This window comes from Dendrobates tinctorius, unplaced genomic scaffold (assembly GCF_039654945.1).
Source record: "Dendrobates tinctorius isolate UK_male_01 unplaced genomic scaffold, ASM3965494v1 ptg000020l, whole genome shotgun sequence".
In the NCBI taxonomy this organism is placed as follows: domain Eukaryota; kingdom Metazoa; phylum Chordata; class Amphibia; order Anura; family Dendrobatidae; genus Dendrobates; species Dendrobates tinctorius.
This window is the reverse complement of record NW_027361688.1, coordinates 7,939,806-7,963,203: the sequence shown is the minus strand read 5'-3', so window position 1 is coordinate 7,963,203 and position 23,398 is coordinate 7,939,806. Positions and strand designations below refer to the sequence as shown.

General features: G+C 42.8%; 1 protein-coding gene across 2 annotated transcripts in view; it reads right to left on the bottom strand.

Annotated features, from left to right (window-relative positions):
• Positions 1-21,054, bottom strand: part of TMEM178B (transmembrane protein 178B) — a 244,690-nt gene extending 223,636 nt beyond the window's left edge. The window contains exons 1-2 of one of the 2 annotated variants that reach the window (XM_073567583.1): positions 20,926-21,054; positions 19,114-20,326 (exon numbers count right to left, since the gene is read on the bottom strand). In XM_073567583.1, coding sequence (XP_073423684.1) covers positions 19,114-19,495 — 382 coding nt within the window. In that variant the 5' untranslated portion in view covers positions 19,496-20,326; positions 20,926-21,054. Of the gene's footprint in view, positions 1-19,113; positions 20,406-20,925 lie in introns of both variants that reach the window. The other variant, XM_073567584.1, reaches the window with a different exon arrangement.
• Positions 21,055-23,398: the final 2,344 nt, after the last annotated feature.

Here is a 23,398-nt window from a genome sequence, read left to right as displayed (position 1 = left end):
ACCTCTGGAGGAGAAGAGGCGTCCAGGAACCTGTGTGGCCGACACAGGTAACAGACAGGAGTCTGTGTTGCACTGACCAGGGTCAGTGAGAGACTGTGTTCCTGGAGGGGTCAGTGAGCAAGGTCCTGGAGGGTCAGTGTTGGGAGGTTCTGGGAGAGGAATCGGATCCCTGGAACACATGCTATGACCTTGGACCTGGTGAGGCGTGTGTTGGGCAGTCTCAGGCGGAGACGGATGTCCTGAAGAGCACCCGCTGAGCCCCTGGACCTGGTGAGGCTGGTGTGTTGGGAGACCCTGGGAGGAGGGTCGGCTCCCTGAATAGCACCCGGTGTGCCCTGTGTGTTGGACGGTCTCAGGTGGAGACGGTACGTCCTGAGTGGCACACGAACAGGACATGTGAGAGACTGTGCATGTGTTTTTTTTTCTTTTTTTTTTTCTTTTCCTCTGCAAAACCTGAAGGTGCTTGCTGTGGCTCAGTGGGGTCACGAAGGTCTCGCAGCACAGGGACCTGGTGTTTTCTTTAAGGGATCTGCCCTGGGAGCATTGGTAGCAGACGCTGTCTGTCTACACCATCCTGCTGCAGCTTTATTGCATGTGACTAAGCGGATACAGTAGTTGTGGCTTTACACAACTATTAAGGGTGAGTACCCTGTATTATTGCTGCATAACCCATTATACCTGCACTGGTAAGGCCCTATGGGCGCACTTTTGTGGCTTTTCTATCTTTGAGGGTGACAAGCGGCTTCCAGTAACCCGGCGGGGTTACGAAGGTGACAAGCGGCTTCCGGTGGATCGGCGGGTCCACGAAGATGGCGCAGCAGGAGCTGCAGTGACACCAGCCGCTGTGTATGTGCGTGAACAGCAGCCGGAGGTGCCGGTGATCAGTGACAGCAGGAGCTGTGGTGGTGCCAGCAAAGACTTGTGTGGTATCGTGAGAGACAAACTGTACTGTGTGAACTGTGGCATAAGAAGTTCTGCAGAACGGACATGGGGAAATCCCAAAAGGGGGCGGTGACCCAAAAGGGAGTGGTAACCCAAAAAGGGGTGGAGTCCCAAAAGGGGGCGGTGACCCAAATTAGAGTGGTAACCCAAAAAGGGGTGGAGTCCCAAAAGGGGGCGGTGACCCAAATGAGAGTGGTAACCCAAAAAGGGGTGGAGTCACAAAAGGGGGAGGTGACCCAAATTGGAGTGGTAACCCAAAAGGGGGTGGAGTCCCGAAAGGGGGCGGTGACCCAAATTGGAGTGGCAACCCAAAGCGGGGTGGTGGTCCAGAAAGGGGCCAAGTTTGAAGAAGTGACAGCACTAGGTGACTCAGTAGGTACGTCTGGAGTACCGCAGTGTATGTGCAGGTCTTTTTCAGAATGTGGAATATCCTTTCCGGGTAGTAATGACGGGCCACAGATGTGTACAGTGATGCTGCACCGGGAAGGAGCCTTTGGTCGGCTGGACTCAGAGAGTCAGGTGACTCTGACAGGAACGCCTCTCGTTTTCTCTCTGACCGAGAAAAACGTCAGGGTTCGCTGTAAACACGGGGTCACGGTGAACTATGCAGTAGACAGAGTAGTGTTTGAGGGGACCAAAGGTGGTGAGTGCCAAGGTAGAGGAATACCACGGGACTTAGTCTATGCCTGGGAGAGGGGCCGGGACTTTCTTTTGTTTGATGACGTTTGGTCTGACGATGGAGATGCTTCGACTGTGGGGCAAGCAGACACTGAGACAGTGACGGCTCCTGACATGGACAGGTCAGAGGTAGAACTGACCAGAGGAAGAAGTACATCTGCCCAACTGACGGACCTGACGTCTCCTGATAAGACAGATGGTGGGCTGGGAGATGAGACGACTGGACTAGACACATTGGTGCTGGACGGTAACTGGAGGGTTCACTCGACTGGTGTGACTGACCCAGTGGTACCCTTTAACGATATAATTAAAGAGGTAGTAGTGAGACACGTGATGGACAAAAGAGAGCAGGATCGTGAGATACAGCTGATAAAGGAGACTGTAACAGAACATGTCGAACGGGAAAGAGTCCTAAGGCAAGCAGCTGAGCACAGAGTGGATGAGCTGGAGAAGGAAGTCTCTGAGCTCAGAGGTCACCTGTCAGCGTGTAAAACCATGAACAAGACCCTGTTGGAAGATATGGAGGTGCTCAGAGAGGCCCAAGAGAAGCATCAACAGGAGATTCTCAGGAGAGAGGATGAGCGTCGCTACCTGGCAGAGGAGAAAGATAAAGTTCTGCAAGAACTCAGTGGAGTAGTAAAAGGTCTTCTGCAGGAGAAGTGGATGGGCGAAGACGTACAGCGGCCTTGCCCGACTGATAGCAAGGCAGAGCTGCCAAAGCCCATCTTGGAAAAGGGTCCTGAAGACTGTAAATCTCAGGAAGATGGTGAGCCAAGAGCTGCACAAGACAGTCACCCGGTCTTGGCAGATACCATGAGGGAAGTGTCCGTGCGGAACCCAGAGCCATCTGTCCAGGATGAGAGCAAGTCCATGACCTTCAAGTGCGTGATGGAGGTACCCGAAGACGTGCGAGAAGCGTGTGCCAGCGAAGGTGTCCATGAGACCTTTAAAAAGGCAGTAAAGGCCTATAGTGTGAGCTGGGCACCAGAAACAGACCAGTTGGTGATACTGGCAGAAACGGAAGACACAGAGAGAAGGGTGGCTGTCCTGAAGGAGATGCACCTACAATGTCTCCGCACGAAACAGATGCTCGTGAAGCGTAATTGGAAAGCCGCTCGACGTCTGGAGCTTGCAAGGGAAGCACAAAGTCGGCTGGGCTTTGTGGAAGACATAATTCCGGTACCCAGAAATCTGGTGGGGAAAGTCGTTGGCAGACTTGGAAAGGTGATGCAGGAGATGGTGAATCGATCCTGTGTGAAGAGAGTGAGGATCCCACCTGCTGGTGAAATCCAAGTCGTTATTGAAGATGACATGGTTCCTGTCATTGTGGTTGGTTCGGTGGAAAGCATTGGGAAGCTTCGCATGCTCCTGGAATATCGGGTAGCGTACCTGAAGGAGATTGAGCAGCTAAGACAGGATCGACTGCAGATGAATGAGCAGATAGAGAACGTCAGGTGGCGTCCACCTCCAACCCAAGGTGTAAGGACCCGAAGGGATCCTCCAAGGAATGAAAGGACAGGTAGTCGAAGGCAAGAACGTCGAGAGTCCGCAAGTGGCCGTTCTAATCGTAGTAACATAGGCACGAGACCCGGTGGTGGACATAGTGACAGAGGGTCAGACTCAGACCAGCCAGTTGGCCCAGCTGGACGTGGGACTCATGACAGTGTGCACTGGGAGAGCCGGCCGGTGAGAGAAAGGTCGGGTGACGGAGCGCACTGCAAACAGGTGGAGACTAAAGAGTGTCTGATCACACTGACGGACGTTGACGGGAAGGCCAAAGCCCAAGGCCGAGATACTGACCGCTGGGGGCGGGGGAGGCCTAACGTGAATATGAGGCAGTTTGACTACCAAAACAGACGGAGATGGTCCTCTCGACTTGTAGGGCAAGGTGACATGGGTGCCAGGTCTCAAGATACCTGGGTGATGTCATGTGTTCAACCCCACAAGTTTGAACAGAGGGGGGAGGTATGTGGTGTAGTTACCACTGTGTCGGCTAGGGGGCGCTGTGTGGGTGTCCCAGGACGGGTGTACAGGCACATTCAGTGTGGTAACAGGAGCAGGGTCCTAAATGACCATTGTGGGTCTCAAGGTGGGTGGCCTTGGGATGCAGGCTCCAGGGTGTATTGATCAGCAGAGGTACTGCTGATCTTTCTGTTACACTGTGTCAGGGAAGCCTGTGTGTCTATACAACCTTAGGTGATGTCATAGCCATGTGATCCCCTATGGGTGTGGTTACAGGGCTATTTAATTGAGGAGTTTGGCACATGTGAGAGTGTGGAGAGAGTCTGTCAGAGTGTGGACAGACTTCCATGTGTCCAGGTGGGACACTACAGAGAGTGTATATGGGGAGGACTACAGCTCCCAGCATGTGCTGAGACTCTCAGTCCGAGTCTGAAGCCACGGACATTTCTGTTCCTTTGCCTGAAGTGAAGGTTACATTTCAGTGTTATGCTGTCTATGGTTTATGGAGCAAATAAACCTCATGAACTTTGGGAAGAACCTGCCTCATGATTGTCTCCCGCTGCACCTGAGCGAGTCACATCCCTACAATATATATAACATGACCAGCAGTCCTACAGGTGAGCGTCACACAATGACATATCTAGTGTGCTCACCATGGGCTGCTGGGGTGATGATGTAGGAAAAAATTGGTCTGCATCGCCATTTTCCGAGACACATTTTTACTTTTCCATTAATGGTAGCGTGTGGTGGCTTGTTTTTTGGGGTTCATAATATATTTTGATCATTTTTATTGTATTTATTTTAGGGAGGTGTGGTGACCGAAAAACTGCAGTTCTGGCCTTTTGATTGTTAATTCTCCGTTTACCGATCATGTTAATTCATTTTATATTTTGATATACTTTTACGATACCAAATGTTTATTTTTAATTTCTTTATTTTTAGTGGTGGAAAAAAGAATTTTATATATTTTTTTAATTTTGTTATATTTATTTTATTTTTAGTCCCCAAAGGGGACTTGAACTTGCAATTGTTTAGTATAGCCAAGCATCAGAAGAGAACCAAGATGGCAGCATTGGGATCCATAATTAGGCCCCAGGCTGTCACAGTACCCCAGTGGCGTGCCACAAATTCGTCAGTGGCGTCTGTGACGTCTCTTGAATGCAGCTGTCAGAGATTGACAGCAGCAACTAAATGATTAACAGCCTCCACGCTTGGCTGTTATACACAGACTCCGGACACTTAATATAGCTGGCATCAGTCACGTGTGGCGGGGGCTATGTTCATTTGAGTGAGGGGGTTAAAGAGTTAATCACGTGATAACAAGTGATTACCAATTAACAGGATACTACTGATCGGTGGGGTTACTGAGCGCTCCGCTCTGCTTTTCCTGCAGCCCCACAGAGAATGACTAAGAGAGGCGGTTGAGTATTTGTACCGTCGCTTCATTCTAAGGGCTCAATCAGAATCAGTGAACAGAGTCTTTCACATGTCCGTGATTGATTTTTTGAGGACCTAGTAGTCTGTTCAAAATTGCGGATATCTCTCCAATTTTTATGGGCTCAAAATCGGCAATGCAAGTCTAGGGGTCCGTGACACAATCGGACAGAACTTGGACGTTTTGTGAGTGTGGTCTGATTTTCATGGACTGTTAGATAGAAGGTGGATAAACATTTTTTTCTTTTTTTCCGTATGAGAAAAAGTGATGACAGTCGGACCAAATTCTGATGAAAATCACTGATGAAACTTGGTCCGTTTTTTTTTTCCCCATACGTGAAATAAACTGATGTGTGAATGAGGCCTTATAGAGGTAAAGATTCCCAGTCAGGGAAAAACAAATTCCTTGTTCTGCCGATCATGAAAATCACTGATGGTAAAAACTGATATTGACCAAACACTGATGAGACTCGGATCAAAAACACTGATGAAAAACGGTCAGTATTTTTATGTACCAGAAAAATCATGGACGCCTTTATGGGTCCCCCAACCATTAACAGTGAAGTTTAAGGGGTTAAAGAGCAGCAAACAGGACCGACAATTTAACTTGTCTGATCTACAAAAAAAAATTGGGGGCCAGTCTTGCTCTAAAGGGGCTACGTTTGGAAGTTTCCTGTGCATTTCTTGGATGGTCTTTTAAGTTTATATATATATTTATATTAAAAAAAAGTTACATTATAACATTAAAATTGTACAAAATAAAATAGTAAGAAAAATTATTAATAATATTAAAATATTTTTTATATTAATAAGAAAAATATTAATCATGATCAGAATTATTATTTTAAATGTAATATATAAGAAACTGATGGAATAACCCTTTAAGTCTATATATATATCTATATTTAGATATATCTAAAAAAATATATTATTACATTAAAATTCTACAAAATAAAATAGTAATAATACCGTATAAAAGAAAAATTATTAATAATATTAAAATATTTTTTATATTATTAATAAGAAAAATATTAATAATGATAAGAATTATTATTTTAAATGTAACATATAAGAAACTGATGGAATAACCCTTTAAGTCTATATATATCTATATATAGATATATATAAAAAATTATATTATTACATTAAAATTCTGCAAAATAAAATAGTAATAATACCGTATAAAAGAAAAATTATTAATAATATTAAAATATTTTTTATATTATTAATAAGAAAAAATATTAAGAATGATAAGAATTATTTTAAATGTAACATAAAAGAAACTGATGGAATGGCCCTTTAAGTCTATATATATCTATATATAGATATATATAAAAAATTTTATTATTACATTAAAATTCTACAAAATAAAAGAGTAATTATAGAATAAAAAGCAATTAAATAAAATAATTATTAATAATATTAAATTTATTTTTGCTTATTTATGATTAATAATACAATTATTAATAATGATCAGAATTATTATTATTAAAATAATATATAATAAACTGATATAATAATGCTTTAAGTCAATAAAGTGATATTATTACATTAAAATCATACAAAATAGGCAAAAAATAATAATAATAATAGTATAAAATAATGATAAAATTATGTTGTATCGGGGCTGAATGTCCTCCCTTCTCTATCCGGTCGTGTAACCCGGACTTATATATGTACAAAAAAGGCTAAAATCCCACAACGGAGCGCCATGGCGGCGGAGCGCGGTGATTTACAGGCCTCCCACTTTCTAATTAACAAAACATCTCTTTGTAATGAGAGCGGAAATTCATAAGACTCCGATAACAGATAATCAGAACTTTATGTCTCTCATTATTCCGTCTTTTCGGCGCTGCGCAGCGACACACGTCGCACTCCATAAATAAGCGCGCGCACAATTTGTAGGTCTGTTAAACTTCATTAATCGTTGGCTCGATTTATCACGCCACGCCGATGTCAGGCGTTTCCTGCTCCCCGCGAGTGTCGCCGCTTCAGTTTCAAGGCAAAAATTGCTCATTTATCTGTTGTTCCAGACTCCGGGCCTAGTGATAAGGGAAAAGTGCAACCGTTACCCATAGCAACCAGTCAGGAGGCTGCTTTCATCTTCCAAAGAGCTTCTGAGAAATGAGAGCTGGACTCTGATTGGTTCCTAGGGGCAACTGCTTTCTTATTTCCTATTTCACCATTTTTGAAGACATAATGGAGTCACAGTCCTACGATAGTTCTAGAGATGAGCGACTTTGGTCGGATCGGGTTTCGTGAAATGCCGACTTTTATTTCCCATTGAATTGCATTGGGGTCGGGTTTCGGACGAAACTCCGACTTTTTTTGCCCTAGTCGGACCAGTTTCATCCGACTCAAATTTTGTTTATTTCGGGTTTCACGAAACCTGATCCGACCAAAGTCGCTCAACTCTATACAATACAGTATGCACGTCTGCAGCCCAGATCAGTACAGGACAAATAATGTGAAAACACAGTGACTGCACCAGCAGAATAGTGAGCGCAGCTCTGGGGTATAATACAGGATGTAACTCAGGATCAGTAATGTAATGTGTGTACACAGTGACTGCACCAGCAGAATAGTGAGTGCAGCTCTGGGGTATAATACAGGATGTAACTCAGGATCAGTAATGTAATGTATGTGCACAGTGATTGCACCAGCAGAATAGTGAGCGCAGCTCTGGGGTATAATACAGGATGTAACTCAGGATCAGTAATGTAATGTGTGTACACAGTGACTGCACCAGCAGAATAGTGAGCGCAGCTCTGGGGTATAATACAGGATGTAACTCAGGATCAGTAATGTAATGTGTGTACACAGTGACTGCACCAGCAGAATAGTGAGTGCAGCTCTGGGGTATAATACAGGATGTAACTCAGGATCAGTAATGTAATGTATGTACACAGTGACTGCACCAGCAGAATAGTGAGTGCAGCTCTGGGGTATAATACAGGATGTAACTCAGGATCAGTAATGTAATGTGTGTACACAGTGACTGCACCAGCAGAATAGTGAGTACAGCTCTGGAGTATAATACAGGAGGTAACTCAGGATCAGTAATGTAATGTATGTACACAGTGACTGCACCAGCAGAATAGTGAGTGCAGCTCTGGGGTATAATACAGGAGGTAACTCAGGATCAGTAATGTAATGTGTGTACACAGTGACTGCACCAGCAGAATAGTGAGTACAGCTCTGGAGTATAATACAGGAGGTAACTCAGGATCAGTAATGTAATGTATGTACACAGTGACTGCACCAGCAGAATAGTGAGTGCAGCTCTGGAGTATAATACAGGAGGTAACTCAGGATCAGTAATGTAATGTATGTACACAGTGACTGCACCAGCAGAATAGTGAGTGCAGCTCTGGGGTATAATACAGGATGTAACTCAGGATCAGTAATGTAATGTGTGTACACAGTGACTGCACCAGCAGAATAGTGAGTACAGCTCTGGAGTATAATACAGGAGGTAACTCAGGATCAGTAATGTAATGTATGTACACAGTGACTGCACCAGCAGAATAGTGAGTGCAGCTCTGGAGTATAATACAGGAGGTAACTCAGGATCAGTAATGTAATGTATGTACACAGTGACTGCACCAGCAGAATAGTGAGTGCAGCTCTGGGGTATAATACAGGATGTAACTCAGGATCAGTAATGTAATGTGTGTACACAGTGACTGCACCAGCAGAATAGTGAGTGCAGCTCTGGGGTATAATACAGGATGTAACTCAGGATCAGTAATGTAATGTATGTACACAGTGACTGCACCAGCAGAATAGTGAGTGCAGCTCTGGGGTATAATACAGGATGTAACTCAGGATCAGTAATGTAATGTGTGTACACAGTGACTGCACCAGCAGAATAGTGAGTACAGCTCTGGAGTATAATACAGGAGGTAACTCAGGATCAGTAATGTAATGTATGTACACAGTGACTGCACCAGCAGAATAGTGAGTGCAGCTCTGGGGTATAATACAGGAGGTAACTCAGGATCAGTAATGTAATGTGTGTACACAGTGACTGCACCAGCAGAATAGTGAGTACAGCTCTGGAGTATAATACAGGAGGTAACTCAGGATCAGTAATGTAATGTATGTACACAGTGACTGCACCAGCAGAATAGTGAGTGCAGCTCTGGAGTATAATACAGGAGGTAACTCAGGATCAGTAATGTAATGTATGTACACAGTGACTGCACCAGCAGAATAGTGAGTGCAGCTCTGGGGTATAATACAGGATGTAACTCAGGATCAGTAATGTAATGTGTGTACACAGTGACTGCACCAGCAGAATAGTGAGTACAGCTCTGGAGTATAATACAGGAGGTAACTCAGGATCAGTAATGTAATGTATGTACACAGTGACTGCACCAGCAGAATAGTGAGTGCAGCTCTGGAGTATAATACAGGAGGTAACTCAGGATCAGTAATGTAATGTATGTACACAGTGACTGCACCAGCAGAATAGTGAGTGCAGCTCTGGGGTATAATACAGGATGTAACTCAGGATCAGTAATGTATGTACACAGTGACTGCACCAGCAGAATAGTGAGTGCAGCTCTGGAGTATAATACAGGATGTAACTCAGGATCAGTGATGTAATGTATGTACACAGTGACTGCACCAGCAGAATAGTGAGTGCAGCTCTGGGGTATAATACAGGATGTAACTCAGGATCAGTGATGTAATGTATGTACACAGTGACTGCACCAGCAGAATAGTGAGCGCAGCTCTGGGGTATAATACAGGATGTAACTCAGGATCAGTAATGTAATGTGTGTACACAGTGACTGCACCAGCAGAATAGTGAGTGCAGCTCTGGAGTATAATACAGGATGTAACTCAGGATCAGTGATGTAATGTATGTACACAGTGACTGCACCAGCAGAATAGTGAGCGCAGCTCTGGGGTATAATACAGGATGTAACTCAGGATCAGTAATGTAATGTATGTACACAGTGACTGCACCAGCAGAATAGTGAGTGCAGCTCTGGAGTATAATACAGGATGTAACTCAGGATCAGTAATGTAATGTATGTACACAGTGACTGCACCAGCAGAATAGTGAGTGCAGCTCTGGAGTATAATACAGGATGTAACTCAGGATCAGTAATGTAATGTATGTACACAGTCACTGCACCAGCAGAATAGTGAGTGCAGCTCTGGGGTATAATACAGGATGTAACTCAGGATCAGTAATGTAATGTATGTACACAGTGACTGCACCAGCAGAATAGTGAGCGCAGCTCTGGGGTATAATACAGGATGTAACTCAGGATCAGTAATGTAATGTATGTGCACAGTGATTGCACCAGCAGAATAGTGAGCGCAGCTCTGGGGTATAATACAGGATGTAACTCAGGATCAGTAATGTAATGTATGTACACAGTGACTGCACCAGCAGAATAGTGAGTGCAGCTCTGGAGTATAATACAGGATGTAACTCAGGATCAGTAATGTAATGTATGTACACAGTGACTGCACCAGCAGAATAGTGAGTGCAGCTCTGGGGTATAATACAGGATGTAACGCAGGATCAGTAATGTAATGTATGTACACAGTGACTGCACCAGCAGAATAGTGAGTGCAGCTCTGGGGTATAATACAGGATGTAACTCAGGATCAGTAATGTAATGTATGTACACAGTGATTGCACCAGCAGAATTGTGAGTGCAGCTCTGGGGTATAATACAGGATGTAACTCAGGATCAGTAATGTAATATATGTACACAGTGACTGCACCAGCAGAATTGTGAGTGCAGCTCTGGGGTATAATACAGGATGTAACTCAGGATCAGTAATGTAATTTATGTACACAGTGACTGCAGCAGCAGAATAGTGAGCGCAGCTCTGAGGTATAATACAGGATGTAACTCAGGATCAGTAACTAATATATGTACACAGTGACTGCACCAGCAGAATAGTGAGCGCAGCTCTGGGGTATAATACAGGATGTAACTCAGGATTAGTAATGTAATGTATGTACACAGTGACTGCACCAGCAGAATAGTGAGTGCAGCTCTGGGGTATTATGTAATTAGTACAGAGCAGAGGCCTGTACAGATCCTGTTCTCCACTAGGGGCACTGTTCTGTTCCCTTTTTACACTAGTGGGTACATTTCGCCTCGTACTCGGACTGGTGACATCTTCTATGCAGAATTACTAACGATGACTTGCTGTGAAAATAAACCCAATCTATGAACCAGCGACATCCGGACCATAATGTGTTTATTCATTACCGTTTAGCACCTGCCACGTTTTTTCTTCATCTTACCTTTAAATCATTACACTCCCAGTGAGGAGTCACACAACAAATCACCCGATTCTTCGGCTCCTACGCAAGAAATGACTTGGCTCATTGCCGGAGTGGCCGGCGTTTCCATGAATGCATTACATGCAGCATGGAGGAAGCCGGGGTAACGTATCGCTTGTCAGCATTCGGCATAACGGATGCGGCAATCTCTCACCAACCTCCCAATTACTGTATCAGGCCGGGCGATCAATCTCCTGTATGACAATACTAAAATAAGCTTCCACTTCTATTCCTGCAGGATTGTACTGTCCTCTGCACCGCCAGGAGTGAAATATCTCCGCGGCTTGGGAGGGAGACTTGTGTTATTACCTGGTGTCAATGAAAGTCTTCTCTATAAGCCCTCAATGAGACATGTCAGTTCTGCTGCTTTATTTCCTGATGACCCCTTGGCTTTAGTGAGTGAAGTGAGCATGCTCTGTGGCATTTACAGAGGTAGTGAGCATGCTCTGTGGCATTTACAGAGGTAGTGAGCATGCTCTGTGGCATTTACAGAGGTAGTGAGCATGCTCTGTGGCATTTACAGAGGTAGTGAGCATGCTCTATGGAATTTGTAGTAGTAGTGAGCATGCTCTGTGGAATTTGTAGTAGTAGTGAGCATGCTCTGTGGCATTTGTAGAAGTTGTGAGCATGCTCTGTGACATTTGTAGAAGTAGTGAGCATGCTCTGTGGAACTAGTAGAAGTATTGAGTATGCTCTGTGACATTTAGAGAGGTAGTGAGCATGCTCTGTAGAATTTGTAGTAGTAGTGAGCTTGCTCTGTGGCATTTATAGAAGTAGTGAGCATGCTCTGTGGCATCTCTAGAAGTAGTGAGCATGCTCTGTGAAATTAGTAGAAGTAGTGAGCATGCTCTGTGGCATCTCTAGAAGTAGTGAGCATGCTCTGTGAAATTAGTAGAAGTAGTGAGCATGCTCTGTGAAATTTGTAGAAGCAGTGAGCATGCTCTGTGGAACTAGTAGAAGTATTGAGTATGCTCTGTGGCATTTACAGAGATAGTGAGCATGCTCTGTGACTTTGCAGAGGTAGGGGACATGCTCTGTGGCTTTAGATAATCTGATTTGTGCTCTGCAGGTTCTGCAGACAGCATTATATTCTTCTTTACATATGCCTTGCTCTTATCAAATAGAAAGAGGGAGGCATATCTAAAGAAGAATATAATGCTGTCTGCAGAACCTGCAGGTCACGAATCAGATTACCTAAAGCTGACAATGAATTAAGGCTTGCAAGAGACGTCAAAAGCAATAAAAAAGGATTTTGGGGATATGTCAAAAGTAAAAGAAAAAAGTCAAAGATGCTATAGGATTTTTACAGGATAAAAATGATGAAATGGTAAGACAGGATGTTGAGAAGGCTGAACTTTTAAGTTCCTATTTTGCATCTGTTTTCTCTCAGAAAGGAAAGGTAACATCAACTGAACTTCACTGTCCTATTAAAGGAATAGAAGAATCCAGGATATCTATAAACAGAAAGATAGTGAGGAAACACTTAGCTAACCTAAATGAATTCAAGTCTCCAGGTCCAGATGAATTACACCCCAGAATAATGAAGGAGATAGCAGAAGACATTTTTGAACCCCTCTCCTTAATCTTTGAAAATTCTTGGAGAACAGGAGAAGTCCCAGAAGACTGGAGAAGAGCAAATGTTGTTCCTATCTTCAAAAAGGGGAAGAAGGTGGACCCAGGCAACTATAGGCCGGTGAGTCTGAATCCTATACCAAGAAAGATCTTTGAACAAATTATTAAACAAAATGTATGTAAGTACCTGGATAAGAATGAAGTGATTGACCAGAGTCAGCATCAGTTTGTAACTAATAAGTCATGTCAGACTAATTTAATTTCCTTCTATGACAGAATCACTGACTGGGTGGATCATGGAAATGCTGTAGATATAGTATATCTTGACTTCAGCAAAGCATTTGACAAAGTATCTCACATTATCCTTACTGAAAAAATGACTAAGTATGGAATGGACAAGGCATCTGTTAGGTGGATTCATAACTGGCTTAGTGATCAGACCCAAAGAGTGGTGGTAAATGGCTGCACATCCAGTTGGAAGAATGTCTCAAGTGGGGTACCACAGGGTTCTGTCCTGGGCCCTGTATTGTTCAACATCTTTATCAATGATTTAGATGAAGGAATTGAGGGTAAACTGTTTAAATTTGTTGATGACACAAAGCTAGGAAGGATAGCTAATACTAGAGAAGAGAGAGAGGATTCAAAAAGATATAAATAAACTGGAGCAGTGGGCAGCAACTAACAGAATGGTTTTTAACAGGGAAAAATGCAAAGTACTACATCTGGGCAATAAAAATGAAAAAAGCATATATAGAATGGGAGGAATAGGGCTAAGCAACAGCACATGTGAAAAAGACTTGGGTATACTAATAGATCACAGACTGAATATGAGTCAACAGTGTGATGCAGCAGCAGCAAAAAAGGCAAATGCAATTCTAGGATGTATTAACAGAAGCATACAGTCTAGATCACGTGAAGTCATTATTTCCCTCTACTCCTCTTTGTTCAGAGCTCATCTAGAATACCTTGTCCAGTTTTGGGCACCACACTTTAAAAAAGACATCAACAAAGTGGAGCAAGTTCAGAGAAGCGACCAGAATGGTGACCGGTCTGCAAACCCTGTCTTATGAGGAAAGGTTGCAGGATTTGGGAATGTTTAGTTTGCAAAAGAGAAGACTGAGAGGAGACTTAATAGCTGTCTACAAATATCTAAAGGGCTGTCACATTGTAGAAGGATCAACTTTATTCTCATTTGCACAAGGAAAGACTAGAAGCAATGCGATGAAACTGAATGGGAGGAGACACAGATTAGATATTAGAAAAAACTTTTTGACAGTGAGGGTGACCAATGAGTGGAACAGGCTGCCACAAGAAGTGGTGAGTTCCCCTTCAATAGAAGTCTTCAAACAGAGGCTGGACAGACATCTGACAGGGATGATTTAGTGAATTCTGCTTTTGACCTTGGACCAGATGGCCCAGGAGCTCCCTTCCAACTCTATATGATTCTTTGATTTACAGCGGTAGTGAGCATGCTCTGTGGCATTCACAGATGTTGCTGTGCTGGGAAAGCGAGGAGAGAGGGGAAGCTGCGCTGTCCTCAACACCTTTTACCACTGCAGTGAGCATGTTTTGCTGCCTTTATAATAATGGAAATTTGCACTCATTGTAGCCCTGTCCTCTGATGATAATGCAACATCTGCTGACTCTGCCCTCAGTGTACACAGCTTTCAGTGGCTGAAAACACACTTGACAACAAGGAATCGGGTGTTGGCTTATTAATCAGCTCCCTGAGAGCGTGCATGCTTCCCTTATCCATGCATGCACATTTTATGGGGTTAATATATGGCGATAGCTGCTGGTCGAACTTTCTATCGTGCATCCTCCTTGTTATCTTGCCGGACACCTTGGACCGATTGGCCTTTAAGTGCGTCTGCTTGGACTTCCTGTCAATCAATCCATTGAAGATCATTACAGTCACCCTCTCCGAAGCCTAAAATTAGAGTTTGCTTCCTTACAGAAGACTCATCATTGAATTACATAAACTTAATGGGAACGTGGCATCAGAAAATGATCCTATTGCTTAAAATAATTTTTTTTATTATAAAAAAAAAATTGGTAATCATGCAATTTTCACATTGGCCATTGGAGTTTTTTTTAGGCTCATACTTCCTGTTATTTCAGGAAAAGTGTTCAGCACTTTCCTTATCATCAGAGGCAGGGTTAACACTTCCATCACAGCTCACCCCCTCCCCCTCCCTTCACACTAAACCTTCTGCACACGCTCATTAGTTGCTACAAGACAACAGATAGGATGTAAGTCTGTCCATTGTGGCTAATGTAAGTGTGCATTTCCTGAAGCAACAGGAAGTTAGACTTTAAAATAGCCCAAGTGGCCAGAGTGAGAATTGCAAAAGTTCTTTTTTTTTTTTTAATTCAGATTACAATATAGAAAAAAATCACTGCCAACATATTTATATAAAAAAATACATTTAACATAAAACTTTATTTAAACAGGTCATTTTCTGATGACACCTTCCCTTTAAATATGCTTTTAAGGGAATTTGTCACCAGATTTTTGCTATCCCATCTGAGAGCACCATGATGTAGGGGCAGAGACAACACTGCTTGACATATTTCTGAGCATACTGTGCATAGGCAGAAAGCTGTCAATCAGTGGTGGGGGTGTGATTATACAGAGCTCATGAATATCGAGGACTATTTGGCTACAGGTTTACTAGTCATATAGTAATTTTATCAAAAGTACAGCAGGCAGCCTAATAAGTGACACAGCTCTGGAATCCAGGTCTGTCTCTACATTATGCTGCTTTAGATTAGAGTCCCTTTAAGTCATCCATTTATATGAGAATGCAAGCTGGCGCTCTTTCAGTAAGATCCTCACATAGCATAATGTGTCTGGAGGGGATTCTACCTTTGCAAAAAAAAACAACAACTTGGCTTTATTACATTTTTCAGAAGCGCCTCCTATTGATCAGTGGATCATATTAATAATAAGATTGGGGTGAAATTTGATTCTGCTGGCAATTATCTAAGCATCCCTTGCGGAAGCCCAAAGCGAAACGTGTGTTTGAGTAAGGTAAGTGTGAAACAAGCCTCTCTGCAGTTTATAATTGGGTCAGAATTTCAAATATTAATAGTAGGAATGAGGGTGAAAGTTGATTTATCTGCCAGTTATCTAAAACACCCCCTGAGGAAGCACCAAGTGAAACTCGCGTTGGAGTAGGGTGAGGGGGAAGCAGACCTTTCTGCTGTTTGTAATTGGGTCAGTATTTCAGGTATTACATAGAGAATATGAATCTGACTTTTCATGTTGTATGTTTTATATGTGTAGCTAATTGTTTCTTATAAAGATGACTTTTTGAAGGAGTCATATTGTATATTTTTTGTTTCTACGTAACACTTGCTATTTTATGTCTACCTTTTTAAAAAATAATGTTGGCCGTGTTATATTTTCAGAAGTGCCTTCTCCCCCCTCTCACTGTAGAGTAGCGGCTCACATTACTAGTAGACTTGGGGTGAAAGTTGGCAATTATCTAAATACTTCCTGAGGAAGCTCAATGTGAAACGCACGTTGGACTGAGGGGGGGTGAAACAGGCCTCTCTGCTATTCATAATTGGGTCCGTATTTCAGGTATTAAAAATAAGATTTGGGGTGAAAGTTGATTCAGCTGGCAATTATCTAAACACCCCCTCAGGAAGCACAAAGCGAAACGTGGGTTGGAGTTGGGTTGGGTTGGAGGGAGACACAGGTGTCTCGGCTGTTCATAACTGGGTCAGTATTTCAGGCATTAATACTAAGCTTGAGGGTTAAAGTTGATTCAGCAAGATATTATCTAAGCATTCCTTGAGGAAGCACAAAGTGAAACATATATTGGAATGGTGGTAAAACAGACCTCTCTGCTGTTCATAATTGGGTCAGTATTTCAGGTATTATATAGAGAATATGACCTCACCTCTCATTGTACATCAGCAGCTCACATTAGTAGTAGGCTTGAGAATGAACGTTAATTCACTTGGAAATGATCTAAACACTTCCTGAGGAAGCTCCAAGCGAAACGCATGTTGGAGAGGGATAAGGGGAAACAATCTCTACACTATTCATGATTGTGTCAGCATTCCAGGTATTAATAGTAGGATTGAGGTTAAAAGTTGATTCAACCAGCAAGTATCTAAACACCCCTTGAAGAAGCACAAAGAAAAAGCAGAACAGAGTGCGGTAAAGGCGAAACTGGCCTGTCTGCTGTTCGTAATTGGGTCAGCATTTCCGGTATCAATTGTAGTATTGAGGGTCGTAGTTGATTCAGCAGGGATTATCTAAACACTCCTGGAAGAAGCCCAAAGCGAAACGCGCATTGGAGTCCAGTAAACGGGAAACTGGTCTGTCTGCTATTTGTAATTTTGTCAGCATTTCTGGTATTAATTGTAGTATTGAAGGTCGAAGTTGATTCAGCAGGCAACTATCTTAATGCCCCCCTGAGGATGCACAAAGCGAAACGCAGGTTGGAGCTCGGTAAAGGGGAAACATGCCTCGTTGTTGTTCATAACTGGGTTAGCATTTCAGGTGTTAATAGTAGGGTTGAGGGTCAAAGTTGATTCAACTGGCAATAATCTAAACACCCCCTGAGAAAGCACAAAGTGAAACGCAGTTTGGTGTATAAAGGAGAAACAAGCCTTTCTGCTGTTCATAATTGGGTCAGTAAATCAGGTATTAATAGTAGGATTAGGGCTGAAAATTGATTCAGCCGGCAATTAGGTGATGTAGAGGGGCAGCTTTCTTTCGGCGAGCCTAGAACATTTTGTTCTCGGAATTAGGTTTGAGGAGGAGGAGGAGGTGGGCGCCGATTGTTCAGAAGAGTGTGGAGACTGGGCAGACAAATTCCCTGTCGCACAGACACCACAAAACCCTTTTAGTTTTACCGGGATTGTGAAAGTACTTGGAAGACCGAAACCATTTAGGCCCCACAGGAGGTCGTAAAACGCCGGGGGATGGCGACTAATGGCGGAGACGGCTCAAGTCTTGCAGTAAAATTCAGACATTTCTCTACCTGCTTCTGTAATAATAGGGTGACATCCAATATGGCCGCCGTTACAGGGCTATATGTTTGCTTTTTCCGGCTACGGAATGTGGTAGTGACGCAGAAGAGTGGCATGTATTACATCATAAATAGGAAAAGGTGTCAATCAGGAGTCAGGGAAAGCTTGGTGACATCCCCTTAAAGGGATATCATCTGTATTTTAGCTTCTATTAACCATGCAAATACTGTATTTTAACATATTTTTGGTTGTGCAGATGATGCAGACTTTAGTGTAACATCAAAAATGATCACGTAGGACCAATCGCTCCAAGTATTGTTTCATCACCAGTTTCCTTGTATTTTAACATCAGACTGTATTTCAACATATCTCAATTCTACAGATGAAGCAGACTTTAGTGTACCATCAAGAATTCATGTGCGAGCAATCTCTCCGTGTATTGTGTCATCACTTTCCTGAAAATGATGATGCAGACTATTTTTTAACATAAAGATGAAGCAGACTGGATTTTAGCATATTTTTTTCGGTACGCAGATGAAGCAGACTTTAGTGTATCACCGAAAAAAAATCATTGGGATTGTGTCATCAGTTTCCCGGTACAGATGAAGCAGACTCTTTTTTAACATCAGAGATGAAACACCATAGCATAGAGATGACGTGGACTGTAGTGTATCCTCAGAGTCAGGATACAGGTGGAGCAGACTGTGTTTTTTTTTCTGCATCACATTTACTGTACGAATCTTTTGTTTCTGGCCAGAAAAGATAGTATTGCACCATGGGCTTTGCTGTACAGATGAAGTGGACTGTAGTGTAGAAATCCCACCCCACTTGGTGAATGGAGAGTAGCCCCTGTGAAAAGGCGTAAGATGAGGGGGGCAGCGAAACATAAGAAGGCGTTACAATAGGGTCTGCTCCATCTGCACACGGCTACGGAAAGGTCAGCTCCATCTGTATACATCTAAGGCCATGTGCTGCTGATTTCTGCAGCTCGTGTCGTGTTCCTCCATCTCCGAACATGACAATGGAGATTTAAGGTTGGAAAAAAGGCGTAAAAGATGTCTAAAATAAAAAAGCAAAAATATTAAAAAATAAAAAAATGGAAAAAATTAAAATTAAAAAATGGAAAAAAAAAATAATAGAAATTGGCCAATATTTTGCAGTCGGTTACAGGATATTACAGCATTCAGCACAATGATGTAACATGCACATACCTTTGGCAACGATATCTTCTATGTCTTGATCAAACCCTAGCCGGTGGCATTTCCTCCACAGGCCCATGTTGGTAGAATTATATTGTCTATTGCACTCATCAGCAGCGCTCATGGCGAAAAGCTGCCTCCTGTTCCTAGTTAGAAGTAACTTGCCCTCCCAGCGGTCCAGCTTCGACCTGCTCGCCCTCAGCGGAAGGTTGTTGTTGGAATTGTAAATGAATCCGGGGTCGATCCTTCTATTCGTGAAACTTTTGCATCTCTCCCGGTGCCGCCTGGCATCCGTTTCGTACCAGTGGTCGGAGCAGATAGCCACAGCCAGCATGCCCAGGGCACACAAAGCTAAAGACAGTCCGGCGTAGAGCAGTAATCTTCCGGCAGCCATCCCTCCGATCTCACAGAGCCATCAACATTTTTGTTGTTGTTGTTTTTCAGTTGGTTTTAATTTTTGGACCTTAGGCCAAAACCGTAACCACCCAGCAAAAAAAACCAAAAAAAGGCTTTCGATCTGAATCCCGAATAAGCCTCCTTACCTTGACAAGCCAGAGCTGGTATGTCACTCTCCACAAGGAGAAACCTTACCCCTTAGACCTCGATCCGAATCCGAAAAATATGCTCGGACCTTGACGTTGACGTAGGTTAGTCATTAGTTTGGACCAAACTCGTCAGACAATCCGCCTCCCCCTGAAAAAAGCAAAATGTAGATGGACAGGTCTCTTTTAGGTAGCCCGTCGTTGGGTTGTTGGGTGATGGATCATGGTTGGCCCTATCCACCGGGCTCTCGGGAAAGAGTCAAAGAGATGAAAGTAGAGGAAAACAGGGCAACATGCCCGAGCAAAGCCACAGCCTTAGAGCTTTTGTGTTCTACGCATCCTCTCTTTCGACAGACTCATTGAGTCCAAACTCAACGTTGCTCTTGGGTTCCTCTTCCTACGAGAGCTCGAAGGGAAGAAATGCAAAGCCTCCCTGTTGTGTCTCCGGTAGCAAGATCCCTGTGGGCAAGCAGACGGATCCTTTGTTTCACAACACGTACATCATCATCATGGTCGTACCTTCAGCCTCCATGCCCCTCTTTCCCCCCCATTCATCGGCTTCGGGTCCGTTTCGCCTGTCAGCAGCCCGTAATCAGCAGCTGAAAGATTTCGTCTTCACTCAGGGCTTGACAATCGCTCGTCTTCCAACGTCTCATCCTCTGATCCGCTTCTCTTGGTCTCCTCTGAAATGGAAGGTGAGAGGGGGAGGAGAGAAGAGGGAAAGCAAAGGAGACATTTCAGCACCATGGACAGCAGCAGTCTCTGGAAATAAGAAATAGCTGTATCACTAGAGATGCAGCCAGACAGTAAAGGGTGGCGGCGCATTACACAAGCCTTATTTAAATAGGGGGTTTAGGATCTCAGCCCATCTCACGCCGCCAAATAATCCAAGATTTTTGAGTCTTATCCCTTCGTCTCAGAAACAATACAGCCAAGATCAGATCAGGCAGAAAAGGAAGATGGGGCTCACAGCCTCCGCGACCAAAATGGTCATCCACCAAAAGGAAAAGAAGGCTAAACGTCAACAGGCATCGTATGAAAAAAAATAATTAAAAAAAATCCCCCAAAAAATGCATGCATTAGAAAAAGAGGACTGGGAAGAGGAGGAAGGAACACAGGCACCCATGTAACATATTCCCTGCTAGAAAAAAATAAAAAAAAATTACAGCTCATTTTAATAATAAATTAAGGTTAAGCCTCAATAGCCCAATGGAAGCGAGCGACGCGGAATTAGCATTCTGCAGAAAAGATCTAGAAGGAGACAGTTGGTCGGAGGGATCACCTGGGAATCTGCCGTGCCTGGTGCATCCAGTCAGCCCGCAGCCTTGGTCGGAGACCAGAGACAGAATACAGAAAGGCTTCAGCCAAGAACAGATGACGTCACTCATCGCAACGTGAGGATCATGTCTTCTACTGCTCCTTAAAGCTGAACGACACCTCCCGAAAGAAGAGGAACAGGAATATGTCACACACACACACATATATATATATATATACTGCGGGAGGAGAAACAGACGGGGAAGTGCAGCAAAATGACTGCATCAGGGGAAACTGTCAGCATGGCTGAGAGATGAAGGAAGATACACGGAAGAATGCAGAGAAATAAGTCAGATTTGTAGAAATATCCTTCCATAAACGCTAGAATATTGTTAAAACTGAAAAATCTATCTATTATCTATTACATATATATTATATATCTATTATCTATCTATTATCTATCTACCATCTATTATCTATCAATCTATTATCAATCTATCTATTATCTATCTATTATCTATACATCAATTATCTATTATCTATCTATTATCTATCTATTTATCTATCTATGTATTATCTATATATCTATCATCTATCTATTTATCTATCTATGTATCTATATATTGATTATCTATCTATCTATCTATCACTAAGGGGATTCAATAGGGGCAAAATTACCATGCTTCTTACAACAATTGTCCCCCTCCCTTCAAAGAAGCATAAGGGGCAATATTACTGTCCAGGGGCTAATTACTATATAGGTGTTACAGTTGGGGGCATGTGTTTAGGGGCCCCTCCTATCTGGCTGATTGTGTGTTTTTTTTGGTGGAGGTGGGGGGAGGCTTTTTTCATGATTTCACCTGATTTTTTTTCTCTACATTGTAAAATTAAAGCCACAAATCGTCCCACAGGGGATTTTTTAGACTCATACTTCTTGTCCTTTTAGGAAGAGTTTTCAGCAGTTTCCTTATCATCACAGGCAGGATTACAATGTCAGATAAGATAATGCCTCTATACACAATTGATAACACAGGATCCACCATTCACTATAAGTGATATCACAGCTCACCTCCTCCTCCCTTCCCAATAACCTTTTCACACGCTTATTAGATGCTACGATACAACAGATAGGGGAGGAGTCTGTTCATTGCTGCTAATGTGCGTGTTATTTCCTGTAATAACAGGATGTTAGCATTTATAAAATCCCCAGTGGCCAGTATGAGAATTTCAAGAGTTCTATGTTTTATTTTTAAGAAATATTGTGATTTGGAAAGAAAAATTTCAAAAATTAAATAAAAAGAACCTTTAACACAAAAGAACACTGATTTGAGCAATAGATCATTTTCCTGCTTAAAGGGCCACTACACCCACATTCGACATCTTACAGAAGCGATGCCTCATACAGCAGCCTGTTAGATCGACAGAGCTTGGGTTAGGAGCAGAAGAACGCGTTCCTCTCTGCTCACAGTTTCCCAACCCCGCCATGTTCTGAATATAACACTTAAGTGGCGGCAATGGTGTCGGTAATTGTCTGTAATTGCCTACGTGAGCACAGTCTCGCCCTCCCTACAGAGATCAGCGTGCGTCTCTGTGCGTGAGTGCTGTCTCTGGATATATACATATGCTCTCTCTTAGAACACACGTATGCATTTTTCATCAAGGCCCTTATAAATATTCCATCGCACATGGCATTATAGCTTTAGTCCACCAGGATTGCATCACATATGGAAGAATAACTACCCTGTATCCATGGTATAGCATAAAACCGCTCCCCAGAGACTAGGCGAGACCAAAATGGTGTCTCAAGGGCAACTTCAATAACACCAAAAATAATGAGCAACTTTGCAAAACTGTTGCAAATAGTTATATCCCTGTACATAGGGGCAGTATTATAGTATTTATATTCTTGTACATAGGGGCAGTATTATAGTAGTTATATTCTTGTACAAAGGGGCAGTATTATAGTAGTTATATTCTTGTACATAGGGGGCAGTATTATAGCAGTTATATTCTTGTACATAGGGGGCAGTATTATAGTAGTTATATTCTTGTACATAGGGGGCAGTATTATAGTAGTTATAGTCTTGTACATAGGGGGCAGTATTATAGTAGTTATATTCTTGTACATAGGGGCAGTATTATAGTAGTTATATTCTTGTACATAGGGCGCAGTATTATAGCAGTTATATTCTTGTACATAGGGGGCAGTATTATAGCAGTTATATTCTTGTACATAGGGGGCAGTATTATAGTAGTTATATTCTTGTACATAGGGGGCAGTATTATAGCAGTTATATTCTTGTACATAGGGGGCAGTATTATAGTATTTATATTCTTGTACATAGGGGCAGTATTATAGTAGTTATATTCTTGTACATGGGGGCAGTATTATAGTAGTTATATTCTTGTACATAGCGGGCAGTATTATAGTAGTTATATTCTTGTACATAGGGGGCAGTATTATAGTAGTTATATTCTTGTACATAGGAGGCAGTATT